General features: G+C 43.3%; 1 protein-coding gene across 2 annotated transcripts; it reads right to left on the bottom strand.

Annotated features, from left to right (window-relative positions):
- Positions 1-93: 93 nt before the first annotated feature.
- ENPP5 (ectonucleotide pyrophosphatase/phosphodiesterase family member 5) lies at positions 94-12006 on the bottom strand. 2 transcript variants are annotated; one of them, XM_053284080.1, is made up of 4 exons: positions 11870-12006; positions 5606-6460; positions 4748-4924; positions 94-3333 (listed from the first exon to the last, which is right to left on the bottom strand). In XM_053284080.1, exons 2-4 carry the CDS (start codon positions 6441-6443, stop codon positions 2948-2950), a joined length of 1401 nt encoding a protein of 466 aa, XP_053140055.1. In that variant the 5' UTR covers positions 6444-6460; positions 11870-12006; the 3' UTR covers positions 94-2947. The 2 variants fall into 2 exon arrangements, with proteins under 2 accessions (XP_053140055.1, XP_053140056.1); XM_053284081.1 differs by lacking the exon at positions 11870-12006 and adding an exon at positions 11733-11858.
- Positions 12007-13042: the final 1036 nt, after the last annotated feature.

Here is a 13042-nt window from a genome sequence, read left to right as displayed (position 1 = left end):
TCAACATGCTGATACAACTGCCATATCTTTTTATCTAAACTTTAGATTCCCTTCTGGGATATTTTAGAACTCTAATGAAATCAAATACTCATGTTTTAAATTTCACATTTATTAGGAAAGAATGTTAGACATTTCACAGCATTCAACTTTTCAAATGCAGAGATCCCACATCCATAAGCAGATTCTCGGAATTTTTAAATATTAGCTCAAAGCATAGTCTTAAAAACTTTTAACTCCTCCAATCTCTGTGTTCCTAAGAAAGGAAGAACAATTTTAGAAGAACGTATTCCTAAATACCAGAAAGGAGATCAATCCATTTAAGAATAAAATCATAATGCTGAAATAAGTTTGGAGTTTTCCTCTTTGCCCTTGACGGATTATAACTGAACACATGGGGTTGTCTTTAGAATAAGATGCTCGTTATGTACTGTACACATCTCATTTCAGTTCTAACAAATTTCTTCAGTAGCACTTACAGTAGAACTATTATAAATGTACAAGCCACAGTGTAACAGCCCAGTTACATACTGGCAATGGACTAGCATTTAAAACTCCTACAAATAGGCTTACGTATTAGACATCAGAACTGGGGTAAGCATACAGAGAAAAAATGTGATAAATGCATCCAGTTACATAATATGGCAGCTCTGTGCCTTTAAAGTGTCAGCTATTTGTAGTCTACCACATATTCTGTAGGCTTTCCCTGCTCTGAGATAATGGCTCAGAAGGCATTTTCTTTTCACAAAAATCTGTTCATTCAGTTAGGTCTTAGTGGCTGAATTCAAGTGCGGTGAGAGTTCATAAAATATCCATTTCATACTGGCTGTATCAACTGCTTTTCTTTAAACAAGGTAACACACCAGCAGTGTTTTTAAAGAGTATCAGTCTTAAATTTCTTGTCAACCTTTCAGATTATCAACTTAAATCATCTCGCCTGCTGGACTTCAAAGTAAGACTTTTTTTGAAAAACCAAACCCATGCACAATTCATGTTGAAAAAAGCCATAAGCCTGTCTGTTAAAGTTGAAGACGCACGCTAATTTAATCACTGACTCAAGATCCCTGAGGGGATGTTATAATTAGTTCTGGTTGCTGCTCATAAATGCAATTTGAATGCCACTCATCCAAGTTACTTAACTGATTGTATCTAATTGCTTCATTTGTCCCAGTCATGTATAAATTACCATTTCAAAAGAAAAGCTATTTATAAGGAAATATTTTATGACTTGTTACTGTTTCTTTACAACTCTTGACATAACCTCCCCACATCAAACAGACATTTTACAGAATGCCTATGGTTTTTTGAATCTTTGCTGGAAAAATTCAAGTTTTGTTCCAGTTGTTTAGAAAAGCTCACACAGCTTCTATGACAGAGAAACAATTAATATGATTTTATCCTTATTTTTTTAATTATTCTTTAACACATGTATATACTGCCCACTACCCAAGTCTCTAAGTGGTTAACAACAACAAAACACATTTAAAACATATATAAAATTTAGAGTTAACAATCAAAATTCAACTAAAAACATCAGCTAAAACTGCAACTAAAAAGCTTGTCTAAAGAGATGGGCCTTGAGTTGTTTCCTAAAAGCCATTGGGGTGTGTGTGTGTGTGTGTGTGTGTAGCTGCTCTAATCTCAGCAAGAAGTGTGTTCCACTGCCCTGGGGCAATTACAGAGAAGGCTCGCCTCTGAGTCTCCGCCATACAAGGTAGCACTTTTAGCTGAAACTCCCCTGATGATCTCAATAGGCAGCAGGGTTCCCGACAAAGGCATTCTCTCAAATATCTTGGGCCCAAGCTCTTAAGGCCTTCATAGGTAATAACCAGCACTTTGCCTGGAAACCTATTGGCAGCCAGTGTAGTTCTTTCAAAACATATGATTTCTTCAGGACATCCTGGAGACCAAATTGGCAGTAGTATTTTGCACCAGTTACAGTCTCTGGGCTACATACAAAGGCAGGCCCACATAGAGTGCATTGCAGTAGCCAAGCCTGGAGGTGACCAGCATGTGCACTACTGTCTTAAGGTCACACTCTCCCAGGAAAGGGTATAGTAGGCATATCAGTCGAAGCTGATAAAAAGCACTCCTGGCCACTGCCTCTACCTGAGATATCAGAGTCTCTCAGTAGGTCCAGCAGTATTCCCAAACTGCAAACCTGTTCTTTCTGGGAGGAGTGGAACCCCATCTAGAACCAGTAGATCCAGCCCATCTCCTGAACTGCAGTTCCCTACAATGAGCACCTACATCTTTTTTGGATTCACCCTGTTTGTTATCCCTCATCCAGCCCATTACTGCATCCAGGCAGGCATTTAGGGAAGTTATGCCATTACCCGATGAAGCTGACATGGAGAAACTATTGTGACATACTGATGAAGATCATGAGTAGAGAAGAACACTTAAATCTAATGAATCTAAAGGTAGCAGTTAATAATTGCTACCTATACAGGCAGCATAATGAGTTGCAATCCAAGTTAATCATAACTAAGTCATGGCTAACTCAAGTCCAATTATTTTCATTAGGACTTAGTCACGATTACCTTTTTTTGGGATACAATCCAATGTGGTGAGAAACCACCAATTTTAACGATGAGGAGCACTTTAAGCAACTCAAGTGGGTTTATGCATGTGCTATATAGAACCACTAGTGCATATTTCAATTTTTACAACTTGCAAAACTGCTCTTAACACTATCACTGATGTGCTTAAATCAGAAAATAGCGACTGCTTAAAGTGCATTTAAGAAAGCTTCCTTCCCAAAGTTTCACTATATTAGTATAAGACCACTAATTATGGCCCTCCAGTCCTTCCTTTAAAAGGTTTTAAAATGTTCAGAATATCAAAGGCTTAGAGATAATGAATATATGTGTACTGTCAACATCAAATGATGTACAGATCTTAAAATTAAAAGGCTATTAACAGCAGTGACGTGTCCATTTCAGAAGTGTTAATCTTGTAGCAATGGCCGAGTTATTTCAGTATGCTGTACTGGCATACCTGGCATCTGACGGCGAATTAAATGCTTTATGAACACTATAAAAAAACCCAAGACAATTATGCTGCCAAGAAAAACTCCTATGAAAAAGGGGTAAGAGTCTTGTTGATAGTCTCTGTGCTGTGGCTCTTTGGGAACTGTATTAGCAAGTAGATCCTTCACATTGTCAAATGACCCATTGTTTGGCAGTGGACTGATACCCAACAGGTGACACAAGAGGGGATACAAGTCTGTGGAACTCATAGCTGGCTTGGTGAAGTTCTTTCTCAAGTCAGGTCCATGGGCTAAGAAGATAGGGTGCATTTCTGGTAGCGTGTTGTCATATCCATGGTTGCCCACTAGAAGGAACAAGCAAGGTCAATGTATTGCCATGACATTCATAAGTAAGTGTTCATGTTTCAGTATCATATTGGACTCTGACCTCCTTCACAGAAAACAGAAGCAGGATGTTAACATACAGCTTCAGCTGCTACAGCCGTTTTAATAGGTGTACTCCTGAATGTTGTTGCAGAAATTGTAGCCCCTGGACTGATAATTAAATGCTGAGTAGGTCTATGACTCGCGTCATTTAATTGAATTGAATCAAATCAAATCAGAATTAGATGTGGGGCTTAAACCTGTAACTGGTTCTGATATCATCCTATAACACGGGGAGGCAAAAGGCTGCATGTGAAATGTTTACTGCAAACAGACAAAGCTATAGTGCCATCCCAATGCTATTGGCCATTAGATTTATCTGCAAAAGCTGGATTATTTTTACCCTGCCTTACCCAAGGTTCCAGGACTTGCCGCACAGATAACACGTTTCTCCAGTTACAGAGTTCTGCAAGCCTCCATGTAGCAAGATAAAACTTAAGTTACTGAACATTAGATTAGCCTGACTGCCACATGCAGAAATATCCTGCACATCTCACCCACATCTCTCACCCACAGCCAGACTCCCCTACTTCATGAGTTCATTCCAAGGTAGAAACTGACTGTGGGCAAGTTCCAGTACATTATAAGCAGAACATCACACCAGAAAGATGAACAGTTCTAAGGATACTATTCACACTAACAGTGAACCATGACAATTGGCTCCAAAGCAGCTTCCTTGTTTTGAGGTCATTACAAAGAGCTCGCCTCACCTACAGGTTGAGTTAATACAACTCCATATATTTGGTAAACAGCCTGCTGCAAGTAAACTTTTCTGTACTATGATTTCTCTCAATAGGATTTATGGATTTTGCAAGAACTATGCAACCATTTGTTATCACTTCTAGAGGACTCTCAGTGTAACACAAGCTTTAAAATTCACTTATCCTTACAGTAGTGCTTTAAAAGGTAGATTGTATCATCAAGTTGGTATTGACTCCTTACGACCACAGAGCCACATGGTTTTCTTTGGTAGAATACAGGAGGGGTTTACCATTGCCTCCTCCAGCACAGTATGAGATTATGCCTTTCAGCACCTTCCTGTATCGCTGCTGTCTGATATAGGTGTTTCCCATAGTCTGGGGAACATACCAGCGGGGATCTGAACAGGCAACCTCTTGCTCCCTAGGCTTGTTCCCCACTGTGCCATTAGGTGGCTAAAGGTAGATTAGGTCAATTTTTTGGTGCCAACCAACCAGGAGATTGAGAAGTGAGAATTCTAGTCCATCTTCCACATCCAAACCTGACTTCCTAGTCACTGAAGCAAACATACTCTTATTGTGAGTTCAGTTTTATTTTGAATGAACAAATGCTATAGGTCTAAATGAAGATACTTACATTGAAAATGGTCAGACTTGTTTTGCAGGATTTCCCATCCTTCATCAGCCACTGCTAAGATTGGTTGAATTTTATTGCTATGTTTGTAATGGAGCCTAGTTGGAATATCCTCCTTCTTATAGACTGTCATATTGGGATGAGCTTTGACTAAAGCATTATATATTTCATCAAATTTGCCTTCAGATAAAAAAAAATGTATATCAATTCAAACATGCTGAAAGTGCTTTCTGCTGCAGACACTGCACAACTATAGATAGCTCAAAAGTAAGTTGGTGGCCAAGAAGTACAGTAACAAACCTATCCCATCCAAGCACTACAAAATTGTGGTCATCAAAATGTTTGGGTGAAAGTTATTTTTATAGTACTTATACATGTTTTATCTTGTTGCTTTTCCATGTAGTAAGACTTATCAGGTGACCTGTTTATAAGGGTTCACTCAAGATTGTGATTTGTGAAACAAATTTTTTCACAAGTCCTGGCTTCATGCATATTCAAATTTAATAGTTAAGTCCCTTAAACTGATGATCAATCAACTCAATTCTCTTTATTGATCTTGCAGACCCAATTAAAATCCAGTGGGACGCATACTATAAATCTTGAAGAGTGTCTCACTTATAATACTCATTAGTGAATCCTGAAATGAATTTAGTTTACCCAACTGTATTATAATGTTTCTGTAACTGAACATGAGCAAATCAGTTTAAGAAGCTCTGCTAAGCCTCTAGACCCAATTAGAATGTCCTTTTCACCCTTCACAAGGTACTGAATCATATAATGCCCAAGTCTTAAAACATAAGTTGATTTCAGTACCAGGTTAGCTCTTCTAAACACAGAAGTTGAAACAAGTATATTTCCTACCTTCTTTTGGCAAAATAGCTACATCAGGCGAATGGTCAATCATTGTATACAGGTCTCTATCCACATAATGATCGAGCTCTATGATCCTGTCTCTGGAAGACTGTGCCATTCCATGATCACTGGTGATTATGACATTCAGTGTGTCCCACAGCTTTGCTTTCTTCAGTTCTGACACAAGATAACCCAGCTTGTCATCAATATCCCTAATAACAGGATTCATGAGAGGACTCTCTGGACCCAAAATGTGTCCCTTCTCATCTGGCTCCTCCCAATAAAGTAGTCCAAGATTTATGGGCTCTTTGGATGTGAACCACTTGATAAGGTTGGCAACTCGCTCTTGGAATGAAACAGATTCATTGTAAAGCATATAGTGCGTAGGAAAGACACCGTGTATGTTCACATCTGTTCCTGGCCACATTGTAGCTCCACTTCTATGTCCTTGCATTTGGTTAGTGATCCATATTGGATAAGCATCTTCCCAAAATTTTGAATTGTAGATGGTCATATGGTTCATGGAGAAAGTTTCATTCAAAACTGGATCATACATCTCATTAGCAACAACACCATGGCTCTCTACGTAGAGACCTGTCACCATTGTGTAGTGATTAGGATATGTCTTGGTAATGAATACATTTGTGACTTGTTCAACATGAATACCACTCTCGATGATACTATGGAAATTGGGTGTTGGGACTCTATAGATGTAATCCCATCTAAATCCATCAAAAGACACAAGCAATACCCTTGGCTGGTCTGGCAGGTAACACAGAGCCCCTGGGAAAAGCAATGTACAGATTGCCAAGAATCTCCAAAAGCCATTCAAAGACATCCTTGCCATCAAATCTGTCTAAGACACTACATTAGAGAGAGAAAACAGATTGCAGAGATTAGCAAGCAAGATATTGAAAACAATTTTTTAGAAACAAGCTGATGCTTAGGGGCCCAACTGCAGTATTTGGAGTTAGAAAAGGTTAGGTTGCCTTGTGCCCCTAGGGATTTTTTTTGTTCCCTCCCTATAGGGTGTTAACCCTCTCACCTAAACCTGCATCTACTGTTCTGCAGATATCTTACTGTAGTACATACATTCTGGGCTTGCAGAAAGACTGGAAAACATTTATCTGCAGCCTTCCACAGACTAATCTATTCAATGCAGACTTTACAAGCTGAGAACAGCCATACTGCACAGAAGCAACAGATCCAGGTGCTTTAGTGCAGATTATCCAAATATATAGTACTCAAGCAAGTGGGCCACGAGTAGGGAGAAAGCAGTAAGTCACATGATCAGTCTTACAAGCCAATCTGGTCTTCCTCCCGGCTACAAGAGAAGAATAAGAACAACAACAGAGTCATTAGATCCTAAAAACAGTTACTGTGGGGGTAATTTTTCCTTATATGCAAATAAAAGAACCAGACAGGCATGAGCAGCAACACTCATTCTCCAAGCCTTCCCAAGCAAGATTTTATAGTGGGTCTGTACATATACATGTCTACATCTCTCAATCTCTCTTTCAAAGACTCACTGCAGAATTCATTTTTAGCACAGCTCTCCCCACCCTGAAGCATCCATTCATAAACCACATTCCTATCTGTATCATTCATTTGAGGGACCTATACTCATGGTCATATTTAAAATGAATGCAGGTATAATTCACACAAACATGTGTGCGTGCACATAGACATCTGAATGAAGGTACGATATAATGTCTGAATATGGCTATTATGGTTTTCTAATCTAGGGTCCCAAATATTGCATCTCAAAACAAAGAACATTAATATGATATGAAGGCTTGCTCCCTTAGTCCACTTCTGGATCACTTTTTATGCCACAGGACATAGCAAGCAGCTAATTTGGGTTTTTTCCTTCCCATAAAAGGCAGCTAAACATTCTGATTGGTTGTAGTTCGAACAGTTGATACAATGCTTCTCTTCACCTTCCTAGTTTTAACAGGCACATTATTAAGACAGGGCTTTCCAGAACAGTGTACCTGGATCCCTGAAAGCAATCTGTATGAAGAACTCAAGACGGAAGCCCAAGAAGGGAGAAGAGCGGGTCTTGTGGTAGAAAGTATGACTTGTCCCCTTAGCTAAGCAGGGTCCACCCAGGTTGCATACGAATGGGAGACTAGAAGTGTGAACACTGTAAGATATTCCCTTCAGGGGATGGAGCTGCTCTGGGAAGAGTAGAAGGTTTCAAGTTCCCTCCCTAGCTTCTCCAAGATACAGGTGAAACTCAAAAAATTAGAATATCGTGCAAAAGTTCATTAATTTCAGTAATGCAAATTAAAAGGTGAAACTGATATATGAGATAGACGCATTACATGCAAAGCGAGATAAGTTAAGCCTTAATTTGTTATAATTTTGATGATCATGGCGTACAGCTCATGAGAACCCCAAATCCACAATCCCAGAAAATTAGAATATTACATGAAACCAATAAAACAAGGATTGTAAACAGAACAATATCGGACCTCTGAAAAGTATAAGCATGCATATGTATTCAGTACTTGGTTTGGGCCCCTTTTGCAGCAAGTACTGCCTCAATGCAGTGTGGCATGGATGCTATCAGCCTGTGGCACTGCTGAGGTGTTATGGAAGACCAGGATGCTTCAATAGCGGCCTTCAGCTCTTCTGCATTGTTTGGTCTCATGTCTCTCATCCTTCTCTTGGCAATGCCCCATAGATTCTCTATGGGGTTCAGGTCAGGCGAGTTTGCTGGGCAATCGAGCACAGTAATCTCATGGTCATTGAACCAGGTTTTGGTACTTTTGGCAGTGTGGGCAGGTGCCAAGTCCTGCTGGAAAATGAAGTCAGCATCCCCATACAGCTCGTCTGTGGAAGGAAGCATGAAGTGCTCCAAAATCTCCTGATAGACGGCTGCGTTGACCCTGGACTTAATGAAGCACAGTGGACCAACACCAGCAAATGACATGGCTCCCCAAATCAACACAGACTGTGGAAACTTCACACTGGACTTCAAGCATCTTGCATTGTGTGCCTCTCCATTCTTCCTCCAGACTCTGGGTCCTTGGTTTCCAAATGAGATGCAAAAGTTGCTCTCATCAGAAAAGAGGACTTTGGACCACTGAGCAACAGACCAGTTCTTTTTTTCTTGAGCCCAGGTAAGACGCTTCTGACGTTGTTTGTTGTTCAGGAGCGGCTTGACAAGAGGAATACGACATTTGAAGCCCATGTCCAGGATCCGTCTGTGTGTGGTGGCTCTTGATGCACTAACTCCAGCCTCAGTCCACTCCTTGTGAAAGTCCCCAACACTTTTGAATGGCCTTTTCCTGACAATCCTCTCCAGGCTGCGGTCATCCCTGCTGCTTGTGCACCTTTTTCTTCCACACTTTTCCCTTCCACATAACTTTCTATTGATGTGCTTTGATACAGCACTTTGGGAACATCCAACTTCTTTTGCAATTACCTTTTGAGGCTTTCCCTCCTTATGGAGGGTGTCAATGATGGTTTTCTGCACAACTGTCAAGTCAGCACTCTTTCCCATGATTGTGATTCCTAATGAACCAGACTGAGAGACCATTGAAAGGCTCAGGAACCCTTTGCAGGTGTTATGGATTGATTAGCTGATTGGAGTGGGACACCTGGAGCCTAGACTGTTGAACCGTTTCACAATATTCTAATTTTCTGGGATTGTGGATTTGGGGTTCTCATGAGCTGTACGCCATGATCATCACAATTATAACAAATTAAGGCTTGACTTATCTCGCTTTGCATGCAATACGTCTATCTCATATATCAGTTTCACCTTTTAATTTGCATTACTGAAATTAATGAACTTTTGCATGATATTCTAATTTTTCGAGTTTCACCTGTAGGGCTGAGAGAGATTCCTGCCTGCAACCTTCGAGAAGCTGCTGCCAGTCTGTGAAGACAATACTGAGCTAGAGAGACCAATAGTCTGACTTGGTATATGGCAGCTTCCTATGTTCCTAAGGGTAAAACACTGGGAAAAATGCCCTGTGCTTTGTGTAGGTACCTGTGCAGATCACAGACATGAGACATTCTGAGATGGAGCATCTGAAGAGTGAGGCAGTAGATATCTCCAAGTAGGAGAGACCCAGACTCCCTTCTCTTCTGAAGTAATTACAGGGACTCAGGAAAACAGTGGTGGGGCAGCCCCCAAGTACTACAGCATCTCCTCCAACCCCAAACCTGATTGCAATAAAGAGGAGGGAGAGGCTTTGTGGCTCTTCAACTTGCAAAAAGCTTTGGGAAGTAAACCATCTTCCACACTGCCTGGAGAAGTGCCCTTTTCCATGATAAAAATTAGGGGCCAATTCCCACCCCACCCCTGCTTTTGTTGTTCTCCAGGGTTTTTACTGTTTCAAGTTTTCTTTCCTGTGTGCAGTCCTTGATGACTGAGGAAGAGACCAAAAAAACTCATCATTTCCTGCATACCTGGGAGCATGAATCAGAACCCCTAATCTTTAAATGGGTAACCCTGTTCCACTGTCCTACTGGTTAACACTGGTCCACCTAGTTTGCCATTACTGGGAACAAGTTGAGTGTCCTTGAAAAATTGGGGGGTTTGGGGGGGTGAAGGAATGCCCCTCCCCAAAATTCAATAGCACTCAGGTTCAGGACTGGGGTTGGATGAGAAGAGGATTAACGCTTCCTCCTCACACAGTATAGGAGAGTTCACAGTAAGGCAGCAGATTTCCAGAAATTGGGGGTGGGGGGAAGGCCTCCTGTCTAATGGGATTTAGGGATGGCTGCCCAAAGCTGCAGACTACAGCATGGGTGCGAGCATGAGTGAGTGTGTGTGGGTGGGTTTGGGGTGGGTCAGTCCCATCTTTTAAGTTGTTTCTAGCCCACATTTAAATCCAAATCAGAGCAGCTACTCTCTGAATCCTACAATCCTCCCTCTAACAGCAAACTTGGTGGTCTCATACCAATAAAGAAGGGTCAATCCTAAGTCTCCCTTCCAAAAGTTCCTTTAAAGGCTCTGGCCCAACACAGTCGAAGCAGTCCTTTTGGAGGAAGGGAGTAATTTGGATGAGAGGAAATCCAGTTAAAAGCATCTTAAGCTGGAAAGGGGGCAAGCCCTCCGAGGATCCCCCTTGGAGTTTAGGCCCCATCCCCTCCTGCTTGGCCCTAGCTTGAAGAGAGGCAAATGACATACAACTTCCTTCCCTTTCTTTCACCCAATACACTTACACCAAGGTCTTGCACAACACCATCGCAGGAAGTGCATGGCACACAAGCGCAGCCTTTGGTTTTCCCACACCCCTCACCCACCATTTTAAACCCTCCCCCCCGCATATGCATCGACCCAGCTAGGACTACCCAACCCAGTAATGCACAGAGGTCCATGAGCAAGCACAAGGCTCTGTGGTCCACCACGCCTACAAGAGGAAATGTAGGATCGACAAAAAGCAGTACTTCCCCACTCACATGGAATCCTCTGGCACGGGATGTGGTGATGGCCACCAGCTCGGATGGCTTTAAAAGGGACTTCAGACAAATTTATGGAGGATAGCTCTCTCAACAGCTACTAGACCCGACAGCTAAAGGCTGCATCCAGACTCAGAGGCAGGATACCAGTTGCTGGGGTGGTGGGGAGCAACAACAGGAGAGGGAACATGCTTCACCTCTTGCCTGAGGGCTTCCCAGAAGCCTCCGGTCTGGCGGGCCACTGTGTGAAACAGGAAGGTAGACTGGGGCCTGATGTTCTTAACTCTGGTTTTGCTTGTTTTAGGGAAGGAAGCGCAAGAACGTTCATGCAACTCCATCATTGCCTACCTTTCCCCTAAGCAACATTTCGGCCCAAACCCACCAAAATACCATTGGAGAACACCTGCCCCGAATAACCAGCCCTTCCTTCCCGTGCACCTGCACACTCGTGGGGCCTTCACTGCAGGACTGACCCCAAGACTTTATGCAAACAGGGGGCTGGGCCGGCAGTCAGGTGGGGGGAACTAGAAGGTTTCCAGGGGCGACTACTTTCCATACGACCAGGCAGAAATGACCCCGAGGGATGGCGCCATACGTTGCACGCAGCAGAAGAGCCTAAGTTTGATCCCAAGGACAGGAGTACTTCCTGGGGGAAAGCCCTGCCTGCAGAACTGCTACCTGCCAGGGCGGAAAATCCCGAGTTAGAGAGACGCACCAATGGTCTGATTCGCTCTTAACAGAGCACCCCCTTCCCCGGGCTGAAGCTGGCTCGCACTGTCTTCCCACCGCAGCTGAGCTACTGTCTGGATCTCTCCTTTCCGGAAAGAGAAGCGGACTGGAACCCGAGCATACCTGAGCGAGCCGCCGCATCAGCAGTCTTGTGATCCGCGCAGCTCCTATACCACGCTAAACCACGCCCCCCCCCTTTAAAAGCCTGCGCAGAGGCTCTTTAGCAGCCCAGACCGGTTGCGCAACCGCAGTCGAACGGTGCGGTGCGGGCTCGCTCGGTAACGTGATGCTCGGAGGGGTGAGAAACACCACAGAGATAAGAATATGCGAGAGTAACCCTGTCGCTATTTGTTTAAGGGATTTCCGGCTTTACCTCTGGAGAAACGCTGGGGGCGGGGGGAGGGTGGAATTCGAAAGTGAGACTGCTGCTCATGAAAAACATCGTAGAAATGGAAGGTTTTAACGTCGTTGGGACTGGGCAGCAACGTGTTCCTCCCGTCTAAATGTTGCTTAGCAGTGTCCAACAGATTCTATTTTTAGTGTTGTTGTTATTATTAATAATAATAATTCATTTCTATATCGCCCTTCCAAAAATGGCTCAGGGCGGTTTACACAGAGAAATAATAAATAAATAAGATAGAACCCTGTCCCCAAAGGGCTCACAATCTAAAAAGAAACATCAGAGAGACACCAGCAACAGTCACTGGAGGAACTGTGCTGGGGGTGGATAGGGTCAGTTACTCTCCCCCTGCTAAAAAAAGAGAATCACCACATTAAAAGCTGCCTCTTTGCCAAGTTAGCAGGGGTTATCTATATATTTAATTCTCTTATGGGCGACTGAGTCGGGAATTGTGTGGGGATGCGTCTGGATGCCTGCTGGAACTCTTGTGAGGTCCTGCAAACGTTCCAACCATTGCCTTAGGGAGCAGCAGTCAGGGAGGCAGGCCTGACCTATTGCTTTGGGAGGGGACGGCATCAAAGGCAGCGAGACACCAGGGATCCGCAGCCGCTTTGGAAGCGGTGCAGGCGGGAGATAAATAATGGTGGCAGTGGGGAGAAAGCAGAGGAGAATGGGCCCAAAGGTGGGGGGCCCGAGGAGACTGTGGCAGAAGGGGGGCTGGGGGGAAAGAGGAGCCTGGGGCAGAAGAGGGTGGGGGAGGTGGGCAGTGGGGGGGGGGGGAGTGTACTGCTGCACAGATGCTCTGTGTGGGTTCATCCGCCACAGCCATGCGTGGGGATGTGGCAAGGGCTATGCGTGCCAGCAGAGGAGGCGCCTGATTGGCTGGGCTGCTGGCA

This window comes from Hemicordylus capensis, chromosome 1 (assembly GCF_027244095.1).
Source record: "Hemicordylus capensis ecotype Gifberg chromosome 1, rHemCap1.1.pri, whole genome shotgun sequence".
NCBI lineage: Eukaryota > Metazoa > Chordata > Lepidosauria > Squamata > Cordylidae > Hemicordylus > Hemicordylus capensis.
Note: the sequence above shows the minus strand (reverse complement) of the source record. Positions and strands in the feature narration are given on the sequence as shown.

What these genes read in the sequence shown, in the direction of transcription:
- ENPP5 (XM_053284080.1), bottom strand. Translation starts at nt 6,443, where the DNA reads ATGGCAAGGATGTCTTTGAATGGCTTTTGGAGATTCTTGGCAATCTGT. An exon ending in AGCTATTTTGCCAAAAGAAG is followed by an intron (nt 4,925 to 5,605) that starts GTAGGAAATATA and finishes TTTTATCTGAAG; the next exon opens with GCAAATTTGATGAAATATAT. An exon ending in CAAGTCTGACCATTTTCAAT is followed by an intron (nt 3,334 to 4,747) that starts GTAAGTATCTTC and finishes TGTTCCTTCTAG; the next exon opens with TGGGCAACCATGGATATGAC.